This window comes from Antrostomus carolinensis, unplaced genomic scaffold, assembly GCF_000700745.2.
Source record: "Antrostomus carolinensis isolate BGI_N321 unplaced genomic scaffold, ASM70074v2 scaffold15608, whole genome shotgun sequence".
Taxonomy (NCBI): Eukaryota; Metazoa; Chordata; class Aves; order Caprimulgiformes; family Caprimulgidae; genus Antrostomus; species Antrostomus carolinensis.
In genome coordinates, this window is record NW_010332412.1 from 4,153 (window position 1) to 20,631 (window position 16,479).

Consider the following 16,479-nt stretch of genomic DNA (forward strand, 5'->3'; position numbering starts at 1 on the left):
GGGCCACTAGGATGATGAAGGGACTGAAGCATCTCTCCTATTAGGAAAGGCTGAGAGAGCTGGGGCTGCTCAGCCTGGAGAAGGCTCAGGGGGATCTGGTCAATGTATACAAATGCCTGATGGGAAGAGTAAAGAAGACAGAGCCAGACTGTGCTCAGGGGTGCCCAGTGCCAGGACAAGAGGCAATGTGCTCAAAGTGAAATACAGGAAATTCCATTTAAACATAAGAAAAAAAATTTTTACTAAGGCTCGCACAGGTTGCCCAGGCAGGCTGTAGGGTTACATCCTTGGAGATACTCAAAACTTAAGTGGACACTATCCTGAGCAACCTGCTCAAGGTGGTCTTGCTTGAACAGAGAGATTGGACTGGGCAGTCTCCTGAGGTACCTGCCAGCCTCAGCCGGTCTGTGGTTCTGTGATTATATTAATGTGCAATCACAGAATCACACAGAATCACAATACATATTTTGTGACTGAAGTGACAACATATCTATAACAAAGGCTTGCATCTTTTCACTTTAATAGTGTTCATTTATTGTAAGTACCGTACAGCTTATGGGCTTAATTATAATAAAGGAAAACTTCCTCATTATTTTTCTGCATTAAGAAATACCAGACATTATTCACCAGTGAGAATAATTTACTTTATAATAATCTTGTTATCTACCCAGAGCTAAGATGGAAGTACTCGATTTTTGAGCTCTTCACTCTCAGTGGTATACAACGTGTTGTCTTGATCTGGTGGTCTTGTCAGGGGATGGGGATGGGATGGAGGGTTATGGGCTAAAGAAGCCAACGTGGAGGGGTTTGAGTGTGGGTTTTTTCTGGGGAAGCCATGCAGGGGACGAGAGAGCCCTTCTGTGGCCTTCAGCCTCCCAAGGAGGGAGAGGCTCAGCTCCAAAACCAAGGAGAAGCTGGCGGGGAGAGAGGCCGCTTCTCCTCTCCCTTGCATATGGGAATTGCTGGTGGGCGCAGGCTTGCCAAGTTCACTGCTGCTGGCTCCTTTCGCTGGGAGCTCGACCAGGAGGCTGTTTATTCCCATTCCAGCTTCGAGCGAGAGCCCTGGCCTGTATAGAGCTGCAGGGAGCAAGCTGTACAAAGTCTGAAGGTTTTGCTCCTAGACTTCTGTACTCATTTATACTATTCAATTTATGTTTTGCATTCTTTTTGTTGTCTTGATTTCCCAAAGTTTAAGAAAAGCATCTTTTTTTCACATCTGCAAATTTCATTTCATCCCATTCACGCCTGAAAAATAGCGAGAGTATTTCTGGAAGAGAATCTTGCCTTTCAGAAAAACTCTTCATTTACAGGGACAGTATTTTATAGCATGAAGTTATTTTATAGCATGAAGTCTGTTTTGGTTTTTTGCCTTTTTTTTAAAAAAAAAAAACAACACTTTTTTTTTTTGAGTGCTGAGAACTGGTTGGCATTTTTGGCATTAACCTGTGATCCACAGTAACCAGCAGACTGTCAGTCTTTCATCACCTTAGACTTGTCACCCCAAAATGGTGGGAAGCAAAAGTTTAGAGTGGGTTGAGAAGCTGTATGAATTTGTAACTTGACCTTTCTGTCCTCCTCCCTCTCTCCCTGCCAAAGCAATGATACCCGTGCCTTGTCTGGGCACACAGTGAAATAAAAGCAATTAACAAGAGCATGTGAGGTCTGTTCACTTGCTCTAATTATATATTCCTAACTAAACCTCTTAATTTCCTGTGGATTAATGCAGCAGCTTCCCCTCACTGTGTTTTTGTGCATTGTTGTTTTAGAAAGAGTTTGTGTGCTGCTGCTGTGTGGATACGGAGCAGCAGTGCTGTGTATACACAGGTACACAAGGATTTGGAGGGCATCAGTGGTAGTGATATTGCCAGGCAGCCCCCACTCCCCAAATGACAGGAGACCTCTAAATCTGTCTCCCAGGGGTCAGCTCTGACCTGGGAAGAGGCAAGGCTGTGATGTGAGGCTCATCTCTGTGGACACTGATGGGATGTTTCTTTGGAGAGTGAGACAGACAGTGGTCCTAGTAAGGCTTCCCCTCAGCCATCACCAGTTCACACCTGGTGTCTGGTGAAGAGAGGACCCTGTCCAGGAAGGGCTGTCAGTTATACGTGGTATTTCTGATGTCCTCTCGCAGCACCAGTAAGGCTTTCCTGTATCCTGATGACGCAGGAATTTTGTGGAAAGTGGCTGAGTACAACTTGGGCATCTTCATATGGGAGGAGGAGGATCGATTTTGTTATAGACAAAAACTGAGCTATGCAAGTTCTTCCAGGCTTGCCATACTTATTTTCACTTGCCCGCAATGTGTAGCCAAGCAAGAAATCCTGAGTGTTTGAGGTTTTTTTGGTTGGTTGGTTTTTATTACAGCCCAGCCCCACACAACTGTTTCCTGCAATTCCCTGTTAAAGCACCATACCCTGCAGCTGCTAGCTACTATTTCTCAAAGCTGACATTTGTGTAGCTGAATGGATCAGCAACATGAAACAGCTCCTGTGCTGGCTTTGAGTGACTCTTAAAATTAAGAGGACATTGAAGTGTCCCAATTCAAATACACGTAAATGATGCAGTGGTGCAGACATAGTGTTTCTCAAAGCAGGTACCCTGTGGAGCTAACCTGCTTATTTCTCTCCATTTGTTATAACCACTTGGATTGTTACTACATAGAAAAGCCAGAAATTTGGCAAAATACAGCATTGCTTGCTCATGGCAGAAATGTGACTATTTTGCCTTGAAGGCTCTGACTTGGTTCCTCTCTGTACACCACTAGTCAAATCCTTTTTATCTGCCTGATCATCTCTATGGAGCATCAAGTATAAAACCACCAACCACGTTTTATCTACTTCAAAGTTTGGGGTGTGAAGAATTAACTAAACATTTGTTTGAAATTATAAAGGAGCTGGGGTATAGTTATGGTTCCTGCTGCAGGGTGGGAAGCATGTGAGAAGCAGAACAAGGCCCTAGAGCTGTTTGCTCAAGAGATGCTGGAAGATGCAATAAATGAAGTTACAGCAGTACGCTTGCAGTGCACTTCTGTGCCTGGGTTTTTCTCAGCAGGGGAACACTTGTTAGACTCTATCAACCACACTCTCAGTTTCCTCATCAATAAAAATTTAGAGGATATTTCCCTGCTTTCTTTCTAAGGTACCATCAGAGCCTTAGTAGAAATACTGAATTTAACATAAGTGAGGTTAGACTGCACAACTCCCTCCATCGTCTCTCGTAGTGTTTTCACAGGGTGTTAGGCATCAACTCTCAGTTCTTTTCTTTTTTTTTTTTTCCTTTCCTCTTGGCTTGCTTATCACTTCTAAAACTGTTGGAGGCCAGCGCTGGGCTCCACGGGTTTGTTGGCATAGCTGTGTCAGCTTGGATTGTGAAATATCCATCCCTCAGCCAAGGCTGCTGGGCTGGCAGCGCGGTCCGGGCGCAGCGCTCTCAGCGTAAATTCGGAGGCGGCATTCTCTCCTCTTCTGTGTTGGCAGCCTCCTGCGCTGCATTTGAGGCAAGTAGAGAGTTTGCAGTCTGCTTCAAGTCATGTGTATGCTACAGATAAAGAAAATGTGGCGCTGACATCAACTAAAATATTTATGTACAAGTGCTTTTGATATGAAGTAGGGAGATTTTTTTCCTGTAGCTGAGTTGCTCTTAGGGAAGCAGGCAGTGATGAAACAGTGGTCTAAATAATTTTGAATTGTTTATCATAATTAATGCATATCAAAGTCAGCACACGCAGCTTATAAAGAGGACGTTTCTGTCTGACTTTGGTTTTTTGGAGATTTTTTCTCAGTGTTACAGATAACACTGAGGACTAACATGACCTGAATTTTTACGGTCCAATACGAGAGATATTACAAAGCTTCTGCTAAGGACTCTGGCTGTTGACAGTGAGAAATCTTCTCACATGCTAGCAGTAAAGAAGGTTAGTGGGACAATGGAAAACTACTTTCTCACCCAGCTGCATTCCTAGTGAGATACTAGACTCTTTCAGTGACTTCTCTAGATGGTGTATTGTGTTTCCCTATATATTAAGACAAAAAGGGATCATGGAATCAGTGCACATTGTTACTGAAGCAAGAACTATCTCCACATTTGGCTTTTCCTTCAGTGGATTAAGACCTCAGCCATGCATTTGAAGTTGCAATTTCTGAAAGTTAGAAGAGACCTTCTAACTGAAGCTTGAAAAATGACATGTATTGACTTATTTTTACTCTGCAAGATGACGTGAACTTTTATGGAAAGCAGACCTGCCCTAATCAGCAGATCCTTATGAAGCTCCATATCAATAGGTTTGAAAGATGAATGAGTTTAAGTAAATAATTTCGAGGTTTTTTATTTGAGAATTAAACAGAAAAGGTATTGTTTTAATGCTTATCTTACCTTATTTTGCAAACACTTTTTTTTTTTTTTCCTGTTCATTTCCCACAGAAACGTTCCAGAGGTCAAGTGCTATTCGACAAAGTGTGTGAGCATCTGAACCTTTTGGAAAAAGACTACTTTGGACTAACATACAGAGACACAGAAAATCAAAAGGTAACCCACAAATCTGTGGCTGCCCTTTGGCATATGGACATCAGAGCTCCACAAGACACCCCCAACAGACAGTTGCAAGCAGTTCAGAAGTTGTTACCTTCCTTGCCAAGTTCCATAGATATAGCTGAGCCATTGTTTTTTGTTACTCTGTACTTCTCAAGAGCATCCCCTGTGTTTCCTTCGTTTCCCTCTGTGTTGGCTATGACATGAAAGAAGTTAATCATATAACTGGTTCTCTTTTCTAGTATGATTTATTTCATTACTGCCATAGGTTAAAGTCAGACTTACATTCACAAATACACCGCTAAACTGTAACACTAAAATACGGCTTAGTAATGCTGTGGTTGGGATACAGATAGGCAGGAGTTGATTAACTGCTCCTGCTAACTGCTGAGATAAAATAAGGCTTTAAGTCTTGACATGCTTTATCTGAATGTTATTGTTGATTTGTCTAAAGACATAAATCTTCAGAAGCAGTTGGCAGCAATAGTGAATAACATTCAGCATGTCTGCATCTCAACTTCAGCTTATTGAATAAGCTGTGTATTAACAGTGTCCAAGATGATCTGGTGTGCAGGTGAGAGATATATATATATATAGTTTTGGACATGATATAATGAAAGAGAGAATATCAAAGGATAATTTAAAATATGCTGTGTGGTTTTGGCATTTAAGTATTTTGAAATAAGCCAGTAACAAAACTTTTTAGCAATATGTGCCGCAGCCCAGCAGAGCTCACCAGACGAAGGTATTTTGTGCTTTGCAGGGCCTGAAAGGTCTTCCCTGATAAAGCTGGGAGCTATTACTGCTTCTTCAGCTATTTATGTCTTGTGAGAACAACAGTTTTGTTTTCTAGGCTTCCCTTTGTTTTAGTTATATATGATACAAAAGAAATTAGTCCTTTTTTTTCTCTTTCTCCCTTTCTTTAAAGACTTCTAAATACATGGATTTTGTTTCTGATTCAGAAAATCGCTGAAGCAGACATGTGGTCCATGCCGGTGCAAGATAACACTTTAGCACATGCTTATTTTTGAGTTGTGGTGAAAGTCAGGCAGATGTTTAAGTGCTTTTCCAGATAGGTGTGCTTACCTTTACTGGAAAGAGGAGAATGTATTCATTATTAGCAGGTGGTTTAGTAGTACTAAACATTTCTAGATCACCCATTACTTTACAGAGCTAAACAGCTAAAGGAGGACTGCATGCCACCACATTTATTGATCAATAACATACATATTTTTGATATCAAAGTACTTAGTAATGAACCTCCATCCTCTGCCAGATAACTGCCAGTCAGCCAGTATACTTGCCCACATCACATGTCACCTTTGAAAATAGAAATCCCATCTTTAATTTCTTGGTGCACAGTGTGCTTTTGTGCTCAGCAATAGCTGGAGCTCTTCAGGCTCATGTTTTGCACCACAGACTGGGTTTGGACAGCTGCAGACTGGTTGTTTTTGTTGGGGAAGGATTGTTGTATTCTGTTTGTTTGATATTTCTTTAGTATTTTTTTTTCCTCTGATACATTTGTTTATTTTTCTTTGGAGAAAGTGTAACTTTCCTAGGGGAAGCGAACTTTTTGTTCTGGGCTGTGTGATGCGTTTCAAATATTAATTTGATTCTGTTAGAGGACAAGGGAGCAGCAGCTCTAGGAGACCCCAAGCTGCTGTGTACCTCCTCCAGAGGAATTTCGTCTGCTCCTTGGCATCCATGGAGTAGTAACACATGGCTGTGATAATTCTCCACCTCCTCAGCAGGGGTTTTCTCTTGCGTAAGTCACCGGGCTCTGCGCAGCATGGATGGGGGCAGCCCCAGTGCTTCATTTCTGCCTCTGGTTTCCCCCCGCGCTCCCTCTGCCTCTGGGGATCCCCTCGTGCCCACGCCGGGCTGCAGATGGGGTAGTACCCTATTCCTTATCCTTTTCAGTCCTTTCAAGATTAGAGCAAAAAGACAACCAAACAAACAAAAAGAACTTGCCTTCTTAACAAGCTTGTAGAAATTTAATCTTCCCAGAAGATACTCTGGAAAAATATTTCTGTGGATTTATTTAATTAATTTATATTTTTTTTTATTTCAAACCATTCAGCCCTTCAGCATCTGAGAAGGTTAATAAAAGTCCTGCTTCTACCCAGGACCATTTCTTGAAAGTTAGTGTTTTCCCTGCCAACTGCTGCTCCAAGGAAAAAGGGGTGTCAGACCTTCATACGTTTTAGCTTTGACTCATAATGCTGTTTTAAAAATAATGTTTATTGTGTTTTCTACTTCATATTGAAAAAAGGAAACATTTTCTTTGCAGAATTGGTTGGACCCTGCCAAGGAAATCAAGAAGCAGATCCGAAGTAAGTTTGATACCTTCTGTGCGTTTATTTCAGGGAGTCTGGAAAACTTCCATTCTTGTGTCTTCAGACCTCAAAAATCTGCACAAAAAAAGTCTCTTCCTCTAAACTGCCATCAGTGTTTGTGAAGGTGTTGAACCTGATTGGCTGGGGTGACGTGCTGCTCTTGGGTTGAAGGCCCTGTCCCGCCATGTGCCCCCAACACCGGGGGCTCAGCACCCCCCTCTCCCCAACCTCTCCCCTGCCCCGCTGCTGACGGGGGACGGGGCCACAACCCCTTCTGGGTGCCTTCCCCCAGGAGACAGTGCTCCCTGCGGCGCGACAAAGCCTATTCCACAATCTTCTTTTGCATCCTGTCCAGAGTCTCTGGCAGGGGAATTACCTGCATCTTTTAGGTATTTTACCCCATAATGAATGCAGAAGTTACCGAGGCTTGTAACACACGAACTTGCATGCTGAAAACAATTTGCAGAAAGGCAAAAACCTGAAGTTTGACGTTAAGCAACGTAACCTTAGGGACTATGTCCTGTATATAAATTATTTCTATGTGTTACTGATATTTATATCGTATGCAGGAACGCTGCTCATGCCCCATACTGAAATACTTCACTGATGCAAAAATAGCACTCTGTCTGAAATATCTTTTCTTCCTGTATTTTAAAAGCTTGAACTTTGCTCCTAAAATGACCATTCAATTCACAGAGAACCAGTCAATTTTCTGCTTCACATTAATATTTTATAATGCTAAGTTGTTAAATTTAGCTGTCTGCTACATTAGAAATTCAAAAACCTCTTGAAGGAAAACCTTGTCAATACTGCCAGGCTCAAAATTTGACCTGCCTTTTTTTCCCCCCTTCACTTTTTAAAATTGAAATGTTTTTGTATGTGACTTCTTTGGGCAGGAGAGCCTCAGTAGTTTTTTCTTTGCACATTTTATGATTGACCCCTTCTAGCACTTGTGCTTTCACAAGCAAATACTTCTCGTAGTTCACATTTGTTGGGTCAGGCATGACAAATGAATCACTTTCCTCTACAAGATTCAAAGAGTTAATTTACACTGGCTGGAACACTTCCCCCCCTTACTATGAGCAACCACTCCTTTCCACTAGTATTATTTTCATTAAAAATAAGTGATCTGCAATAAAAAGTAATGAAAATTTGCCTTTTTTAATCTCTTGAGAGGCTGGATCTGGAGAGGAAGGTGTTGCAGACCTCCATGAGTCAGGTTACACTGATGGCCAATGCAAATAAAGCAGCTCAGCTCCACACCACTGATTTGAAATGCCTTTAATATGTGTCTGAGCCATGAGGTAGACAATGAAAGGTTGTGACAGTGAGAGTTTATCCAGGGCAGAAGAGTCTTGTCCTGGACTTGGCGTGCGAGACACTGGTATTTGCAGAAGATGACAGTGATAATTTGCTTGCTCTGTGCAGTTCACCCCAGAAGTGTGGAACAGGACAACAGTGGAAAAGTAGGGCTGTTACCCATTAAGCTTTCCAAAACACATATTTATAATCCTGCTAAATGCTGGTTGAGTGGTGCAACACTCGGATATCCATTATTCCACTGCAGACCATGGGGATTTCATGACACTGATAGAGAAATGAGGCGCTCGCCGTGTGTGTGGCCCCTAGTCCACACCCCATAGTTGTAAACTACTAACTTGCACAGTGTTAGTTTTTATTTAAACTCCTGTAAGTGAGGGGTGAAGACCTCTCACTCTGGTTTCTTAACTGCCCATGCTATGTGATAGGCTATGTCATCAGTTTGATTTATTTTGTGTGTGCTGGAGGAATAGATTTTTGGGCAACAACTGTGGTGACGCAAACCAGTATCCATTCCATGGGTAACCTAAACTTTTGGAAATAACTAAGTAAGAATTCCTCAGTCTTATGTGCTGTTTTTCAGTCATGCTCTCTGTGTTTGTCCTTGCAGTTTTGTCTGCACAGTAATTTATGTCTGCTGAAGGTTGGAAGCTATGTGCTGAGGCAGCACTCTGAGAGTATGCTGTGAGCTGAGTTGGGCAGCCAGATCCTGGCACATCACCCTGCTCCAGAGCCCATTCATGCTCTGGCTTGTGGTGTTTCCAGGTGCCTCCATGTTTTGGGTTATTGGTTTTTAAAGCTTGTATAGGCTGTGTTTTCAAATGGTAAATTCCAGTAAACATTGTTTTCAGACTGAGGGGGTTTTTTAGTGTTAGTAATAACTTACTACTCCCTTAGGGTCCTCTCACTTCGGTGGAAATCTTAATAAATAAGAAAAAAGCTGTAAAATCTGATGTAACACTGTAATCATGAGAGGGGAAAAATAGTATCTTCAGAACGATGTATGGGAAAAAGATACTATATTCTGTTCTTATGAATTGCTTGGCTGGAGTATTTTTAAGTCTGCTGGTAATCGAACAGTGTATCTCCGTTTGCACTGACAGTGTACTTTCAGTCAACCTGTGTTCTTTTCCAGGTGGTGCTTGGCAGTTTGCATTTAATGTGAAATTCTACCCTCCAGACCCTGCCCAGCTATCTGAAGATATTACCAGGTGTTTAAAACATTAAATACCTTGCAGAAGGGGCTTAAAAGCTATTTGTAGTAGTGCTTGCACTCTAATTATCCAAGTAAAGGAATGTTTTGTTTTCCCATTGGCATCCTTTCTCTTGTGAGCTTACGGAAAATATGGGATGCTTTGGCAGAAAAGACACTGTGAACAGTGTCTGTCCTCTGAGCTAAGAAGGCTTTTTATTTTCTATAATTTAACCCTAAAACCAAGCTTTTCCAATACACATGTTCCTGAGAGTTGATTTTAATTTTCACAAATATGCCTGATGCCCGGTTTTGCCAGTGGTAACAAGTTATTGTCAGTAAAATCATAACTATGAAAGGAAAGAAGTAGGGTGGGAATAAGCATGTGTGTGTAAATTTTATATGTCATTTGACAAAGTAAGCTGTTGATGGTACAGGGAATATGGTGGTAATGAATGGCTGCTCCCTGCTATCCAAGTCAGTTATCTCTTGTGATCTGCACCTCTGCTCCCTGGTTTTGTATACAGATTCCAAGCAAAACTAAAAAAAAACCAACAAACCTCACCTTGTTAACTCCTTGGTATAAGGCAGGAAAACCTTGGAGCCATGACAAGTTTTATGCCATCAGCAAGCCATTCCCTAGCCTGTTCCAACATTCTGCAACCTGTGGGTATTTTTACTCTTCGTTCCTTTGTGGATTACTTGTTGCTTTTAAGGTAGCATGAAGCCTTTGGCTTAGATCAGAGAGACAGGGTGCCAAGAGTTCACACTTCAACAGAGGTCTTCCAAAGGAAAGGATTGCTTTTTTCCTCTTGTCACCCTCAAGGAACTCTGTGCCTTCACCACCAAGCTAATGTTCTTCACTTTTTTTCTGTTTTCTTCTATCTGGTGATCCCTTACACTGCTTATCACTGTGATTTTAACAGCATTTACTGTTTACATGTATTTTTGAGAAAGCTTAACAGTTTGCTAAAGAGACAACTTAATTTTTTTTTTTAATGGCTTGGAGTTCAGCTTCCCTTTCATGAACAGTATTTGGGTTGTTTTTTGTTGTTTGGTTTTTTTTTTCCTCCTTAAAGAAAAGAACTATCAAGTAGTTTTATGTCTTAGTGATTTATGATAGAAACTTGGTATGTTTAATGGGGAATTCTCCATCTAGGTCACTAAACAAAGTAATAACTTATTTTGTTAAGAAATCTCCATGCTGCTTTATAAACTGAAATTAGGTGTTGCTACCCATAAATTAGGCAAGGTTTGTTTTCTTTTTTTCAAAATTATTATTATCCTTGTTAACACTTGAAAAACTTGGGGCTTGGAAGTTGTTTGCAAATTAGTAGAGGAGCTGCTGCTTCGTGCCGGTCGTTGGGCAACACTCCTTTGGGGACAGCGGTGGAGGAGCATCTTCTGAGCCGCCTTGGCGTTCCGTTGCAGGTACTACCTCTGCTTGCAGCTGAGAGATGACATCGTCTCGGGTCGGCTGCCCTGCTCATTCGTCACGCTGGCCCTGCTGGGCTCCTACACTGTGCAGTCGGAGCTCGGCGACTACGACCCCGACGAGTATGGCAGTGACTATGTCAGCGAATTCCGTTTTGCGCCGAATCACACTAAAGAGCTGGAGGATAAAGTGATCGAGCTGCACAAGAGCCACAGGTAGGAGGAGGGCGTCAGTGTGGGCTGTAGCCACCCTTCAGGTACTGTTCTGGTGTTTCAGGAAGTGTTAACACCTGCTGCAATATACCTAATAAAAATATTTTTCAGGCAAGACTCCTCTCCATGTCTTTGAGTAGAGAAGAGCTTTGCAGTATGGAAGACAACAGGGTACAGCTGTAGTTCTGACAGGCTAAAAGTGTTTTCTAGGTGCTGGATATTATTTTGGTCTCTGTTTCCTTAACATTGATGATAGAATTGGTTGCTTTTCCTTAGGGGAATGACACCTGCAGAGGCTGAGATGCATTTCCTGGAGAATGCCAAAAAACTATCAATGTATGGAGTAGATCTCCATCATGCCAAGGTATGGACTGCAGTTTTTTCACCAGTCATCTTTATCCTGTGGCATAGTACTTGAATCTGCATGGGCTCCCTGATGTATTATTTCTTGGTTTTTTGAGATGGGCATTTTGTGGGATAAATCAGTTGTCAACATGAGGAAAGGTAACTCTGGGATAAGCATACATATATCTTGCAACTGTGACATAACCTAGCCTGTAGATTGAAAGATGTTGCAGATCAACCTTTCCTGTTGATTAAACAACCAAATCTTTTGGGAAAATATTGAGTGGGTGGAGTAAAGAGGAAGGATATTAGAAGCTGTCCAGAAAGTGATCAATTGTCATTTTATTCAGCTACATTTTCCCATTTAATAAGGCCAACTATGGTATCTTAACTAGATAGACCATTTCTAATGCTGCAGAGAACTTTCAAGCAGTTATTTAGCCGTGCTGGAGACCTAATCAGATTGATAGTAATGGGGAGACAGCGGCTTGTCTCTCTTCTGAAGTGTGGTCATTGCAGTTGACTGGAAGGGCAGCAGTTCCGCTGGAAACATTCTCCCATGATGAAGTACTTTTTCTAATCATCATCAGCTTAAGTTATGAATAAAAGATGGTCACTCTTATTGTGGCTTGGGAGAGCCTTGTGTTGGTTGTCTGGGTTTGGTTGTTTTGTGGGGTTTTTTTTCCCAAACAAATAATTACTACTAGTAATTTTTTTCTTCTCTCTTCAAAGCCAGGCTAATGGATTTTAACATCTTTGAGGTTAGCAAACATCCTTGGCAAATGAGTGATGAACAAAGAATCCTGAGCTGTGGAGAGCGCTGCATTTTCTGTAAAGGTCAAATTATTGTGAGCCTGTTTTTATATGCTGCAGCAGATCCTTTCAAGAACTGAGATAAATTTGCAGCTTGGATCTTGAAAGTGCCTGCAACCATGTCCCAGGGGCATTTTGTAGGAGCTGTGCATGTGTGTTACAGAATTCAAGGCAATCTTTTGTGTTCTGTTAATTGCCTTCACTGAAAATGAAAAATCAGGGTATGGCTCAACGGGCAGCGCTCTACCAGGAGGCATGCTGCTGCTTTCCCTCTGTCTTGCAGATAGGCACAAAATCTTGAGACACATTTGGAGCAGCGGTAGAAACAGATTGGTAAATGTCACTCAGTAGCTTTTTTTTCAACATCCTTTGTCCAACACAAAGAAATCTGCAAAACAGCAGCAAAGTGAGTTCCTGTTCCAAATACATTACAGGCCTTGTTACTGAAAATTTAACATAGCATAGCATTAAGGCCTAAGTATTTTTTTCAGAGTGTTGGAGAAGGGCTGTGAAATTTAAAATAGGAAATCCTGAGATATTTTTTTATTTTTTTTTCTAAAAAAATATTAGTGACCAGTGTTACTCTTCTGTTTTTCATATGGAAAGACTCAGAGCAAGAGAAGTTGGTAGACAACCTGATCACTTTCTAAAGTGATGTTCATTTAAAAAGTTGCAGCGCTACCCGAATTGAGTCTGCTGTGGGTTAAGAAGCCCAACACTAATCTTGGAAACAGCTGAAAGCGGGAAAAGTAGGCTCTACATGAGAAGTAATGCTTAGTTGTAATTAGGTCTGTCAGTGAGATCTGATGGCTAGGGGACAAGTATTTCTGTGGATGCCTTTTTGAAGTCACGCTATGGCAGATGTCTCTATGTAAATGTCAGTTCACTAAGACTGTGCTAGTATCCTAGGTGTTCAACAGATGCTGGACTCACCAGCTGCTGCTAAAACTAGTTCTCAATTATCCAACACAAGGCTCCAATAAAAAAGTGTTCAAATAGACAGATTTTGTCCTCTGGGCTGTCACTATTCTGATAAAGCCCCCCATTTGTATGCAGGGACGTGAAGCTTAGCATCTCGTGTCGTGGACATTACAGGTAACAGTTTTCTGTTCCATGCAACCACATTGCTCCTGAAAAAAAGCCAAATTATTTTATTTGGGTTTCATTTGACGCCACCAGTATCACATTGAAAAGCAGTCCATAACACCAACACGTAACAGAAGCCGTGAATGGACTTAGATCTGCTGCAAAGGTGGGGATGAGGGAAAAAGGCATTTCTCAACAAGGTTTTGAGAAAGTATATTGGAAGAAGGAGCCCCTTGCACCTGCAGCTGTGTGCTGTATGTGAGCACATGTACATTTTGGGCATTTGCCAAACTATGGGATTACTGTCAATGAAACTTTATTTTTTAGAATGCATTCACTGTATTCAGACCTTACTCTGCTTAGGAAACTGTGACATTGAAGTCCACTGAAAAAAATTAGCTTTGTCTCTTCTGTAGTACCTGACAATGAGATCACACAAGAGCTTTGTTTAGAAAAAAATCTACCTTTAAGGGGTGATAGCATCGTTGTTGGGAGCTACATGCTCTGTTGGTTTGTTTCCTAACACTGAGTTGATTTTGTGGCACAGATTCTGTGTTCTGTATCTGATTATAAAACTTTTTTTTTCTTTTTTTTTTGTATCTCAAGCTGTGCTGTAGCCTTTTCATCATGATTGACTATGCATGCCTTTGTGTTCCTCTTAAAATGTAATCAGATTTTCACTGTGTCCCTAAAAGGCGGCTTGTCAAGAAAATGAGAGGAAAACAATGAATTCATGTCATGGTTACCATAGGGTGACATCTTCATAGCTTCTCTTGCGAGACTTTTGTAACTTTTAAGTTATTTTAAAATAATTACAAAGGAAGTCTGTGCTTTAAGATGAATCCTTCTTTTCTCCAACAGTATTAGTACTCAGCTAAATGGAAAAAAACAGAATTATGTAGTCTAGTGGTGATAGCAGACAGTGAAGATTGGTATTAGACTGTCTGAAGGCTTCTAAAGGAAAGAGAAGTGTATATTTCTTACTTTAAAAATACATATCTATGGGTATATTCTGATAAGATTGTTGCCAAATCTTTTATAGTGCTAACATGTCTGACCTACAGCTTTCCTGACAAAAATAGGTTATAGCACAGGCACAGTCACACACTTTTTAAAGAATCTTTCTGGTCCAAATGCCCAACTTTCTGCCCGCTGGTCATTTCAAAGTGAAAATACTGAGCATAGACACAACAGCGCTAAAGAAACTAACAAAGCAACTAAAGCAAAGATGAGCAACCTACAGGGGAAAAAAAATCTATCTTGAGGATTCACAAGGCTAAGTTAGGGAGGTGAGTGATGATGGGAGAAGTAAATTTGTATGCTGTCCTACTTACTTTCAATCTGGTATTTATGCTAATAGCACTTTATTATGCTAATAAAATGTTTCTTTATGGTTAATATCATTCTTTTAATAACATCTAAAATTTCCCCCCTCCTTTTGGAGTCTTTCTAAAATATAAGGAAACACTTGCAACGCTCATTTTCTCTCACCCTGTCCAGCCTTACTATTACTTGCATGAATGCAGTCAGTGAGTAGGGTAGCTCTCAGAAATCAGGTCACTACAGCTGATGCATTAAAAAGACGTCGCTCAAATAGAAACGGAATATACAAGAACCTGTAGTACTGTGAGATGTAAGGAGAAATATTCAACTAAGTGCGTTCCTTGCTTTTCCAGGATTCTGAAGGAGTGGAAATCATGCTAGGAGTTTGTGCAAGTGGTCTCTTAATATATCGAGACAGACTGAGAATAAATAGATTTGCCTGGCCAAAGGTTCTGAAAATTTCCTACAAGAGGAATAACTTCTACATCAAAATCCGACCAGGGGAGGTAAGGGCATCCTGACAGTCTTTAGTGAATGAACCTTTTAAAAAACCCTGTGTTTTCATCAGTTTGTTGATTTATCATGTCTTACAAGCCTCTAACATTCCTCTCCGTTTATATTTTTTATTTTGTGCTGATTTTCTTAGGAAAGATTAGGTAAATATTTTATTTAAAATACAGGTAAAATAGTCTTTGGTCTTTTTGTGTTTACCTCCATGAAGGTAATAACATAAAGAATAAATATGGCCATCTGCATGTGAAAAGCTCATTCATATTATGAATACTTTGGGAATTTAAGTAATATATTGCTTATTCATGGAGTACCTACCGTCATGGAGTACCTATTCATGGTTCATCTACCGTCATACTGTATATTAAATTAGTGTCTATTCATCTAACCCACTAAGAGACATAGACAGGCCATACCAAATTTTGTAAGTGTATCAGACTAGTAAATTTGGAGTCTGGATAGAAATCTGGAGACTGGCAAAAATGGAGTCAAGCTTCCATCATTCAGCAGTTTTGGTAGCTACAGCATTAGCCCTCCTTGGCCCACAGGAGCTCATCTTCTGGCTCTGGAGAAGGTGATGAGAAATCTCGTACAGTGAGTGCCCTCTCGTGGCTCAGCCGGGTGCTGAGCAAATACCTACCTCATGGGTTGAGCGTGCGCCAATGCAAAAATAAGTGATAAATCTTCGCAAAAATCCCAGGAAGAGTTCAGGATCATCAGGGGCAAAGGAGTGTCTTCATTTTAAGTGCTGGTGCTATAATCGGTCTGTGATAGATGAAAAATCTATATCTATTTTAGAGGTGGAGCTGTATAGCAGGACAGAAATCACCTGGACGAGGACTGGCGTTACCCCCTTAGTGCAATATGGCAGTTGGGAGTCCCAAGCCAATGTCTTCACTACCAGCTTCATAAGTGACCTGGGAAATCTGCTGGGGCTCCCCAACAGCCCCAGGGCGTCTGCCTAAACCAAAATCCACAAACCTACACCTTCTGCCTCTCAGCAGACACAGTTTTAGTAACCAGCTTCCCAGTCTTGAGTTTGATTTAAAAAAACAAAACAAAACAAAAAACAACACACCACCCACCCTCCCCATGAATAGCCACTGATGTTCCCAATGCCTGCCCTCACGCTGTCCACCACTGAAGTCCTATAGAGCTCTGCTGGTCTTGGTATGTAGCATTCTGTGACCAGGTCATAGTTTTTTATGCAAAATAATCAATGCAGTCTCTTTCCAGATCACATTCAGTGATAATGTGATTCAGCATCCCATGTGTTGCTTATATCATCTTTATTGTTTTGCTGTTTCCTGTCTTACTTCTCTCTGTCAGCTCACTGTAGGGATCCAGGCTTCCTTACAAGTGCCCTTCTGCCTACCTCTC

At 41.2% G+C, this 16,479-nt stretch overlaps 1 protein-coding gene across 1 annotated transcript in view; it reads left to right on the forward strand.

Annotated features, from left to right (window-relative positions):
* The first annotated feature begins 4,425 nt into the window (after positions 1–4,425).
* The window catches only part of EPB41L3 (erythrocyte membrane protein band 4.1 like 3), a 40,502-nt gene continuing 28,448 nt past the window's right edge, over positions 4,426–16,479 (forward strand). Inside the window, exons 1-6 of the mRNA XM_029086362.1 lie at positions 4,426–4,524; positions 6,818–6,860; positions 9,319–9,394; positions 10,807–11,025; positions 11,299–11,386; positions 14,943–15,095. Of these exons, the coding sequence (XP_028942195.1) occupies positions 11,303–11,386; positions 14,943–15,095 (237 nt within the window). The 5' untranslated portion in view covers positions 4,426–4,524; positions 6,818–6,860; positions 9,319–9,394; positions 10,807–11,025; positions 11,299–11,302. The remainder of the gene's footprint in view (positions 4,525–6,817; positions 6,861–9,318; positions 9,395–10,806; positions 11,026–11,298; positions 11,387–14,942; positions 15,096–16,479) is intronic.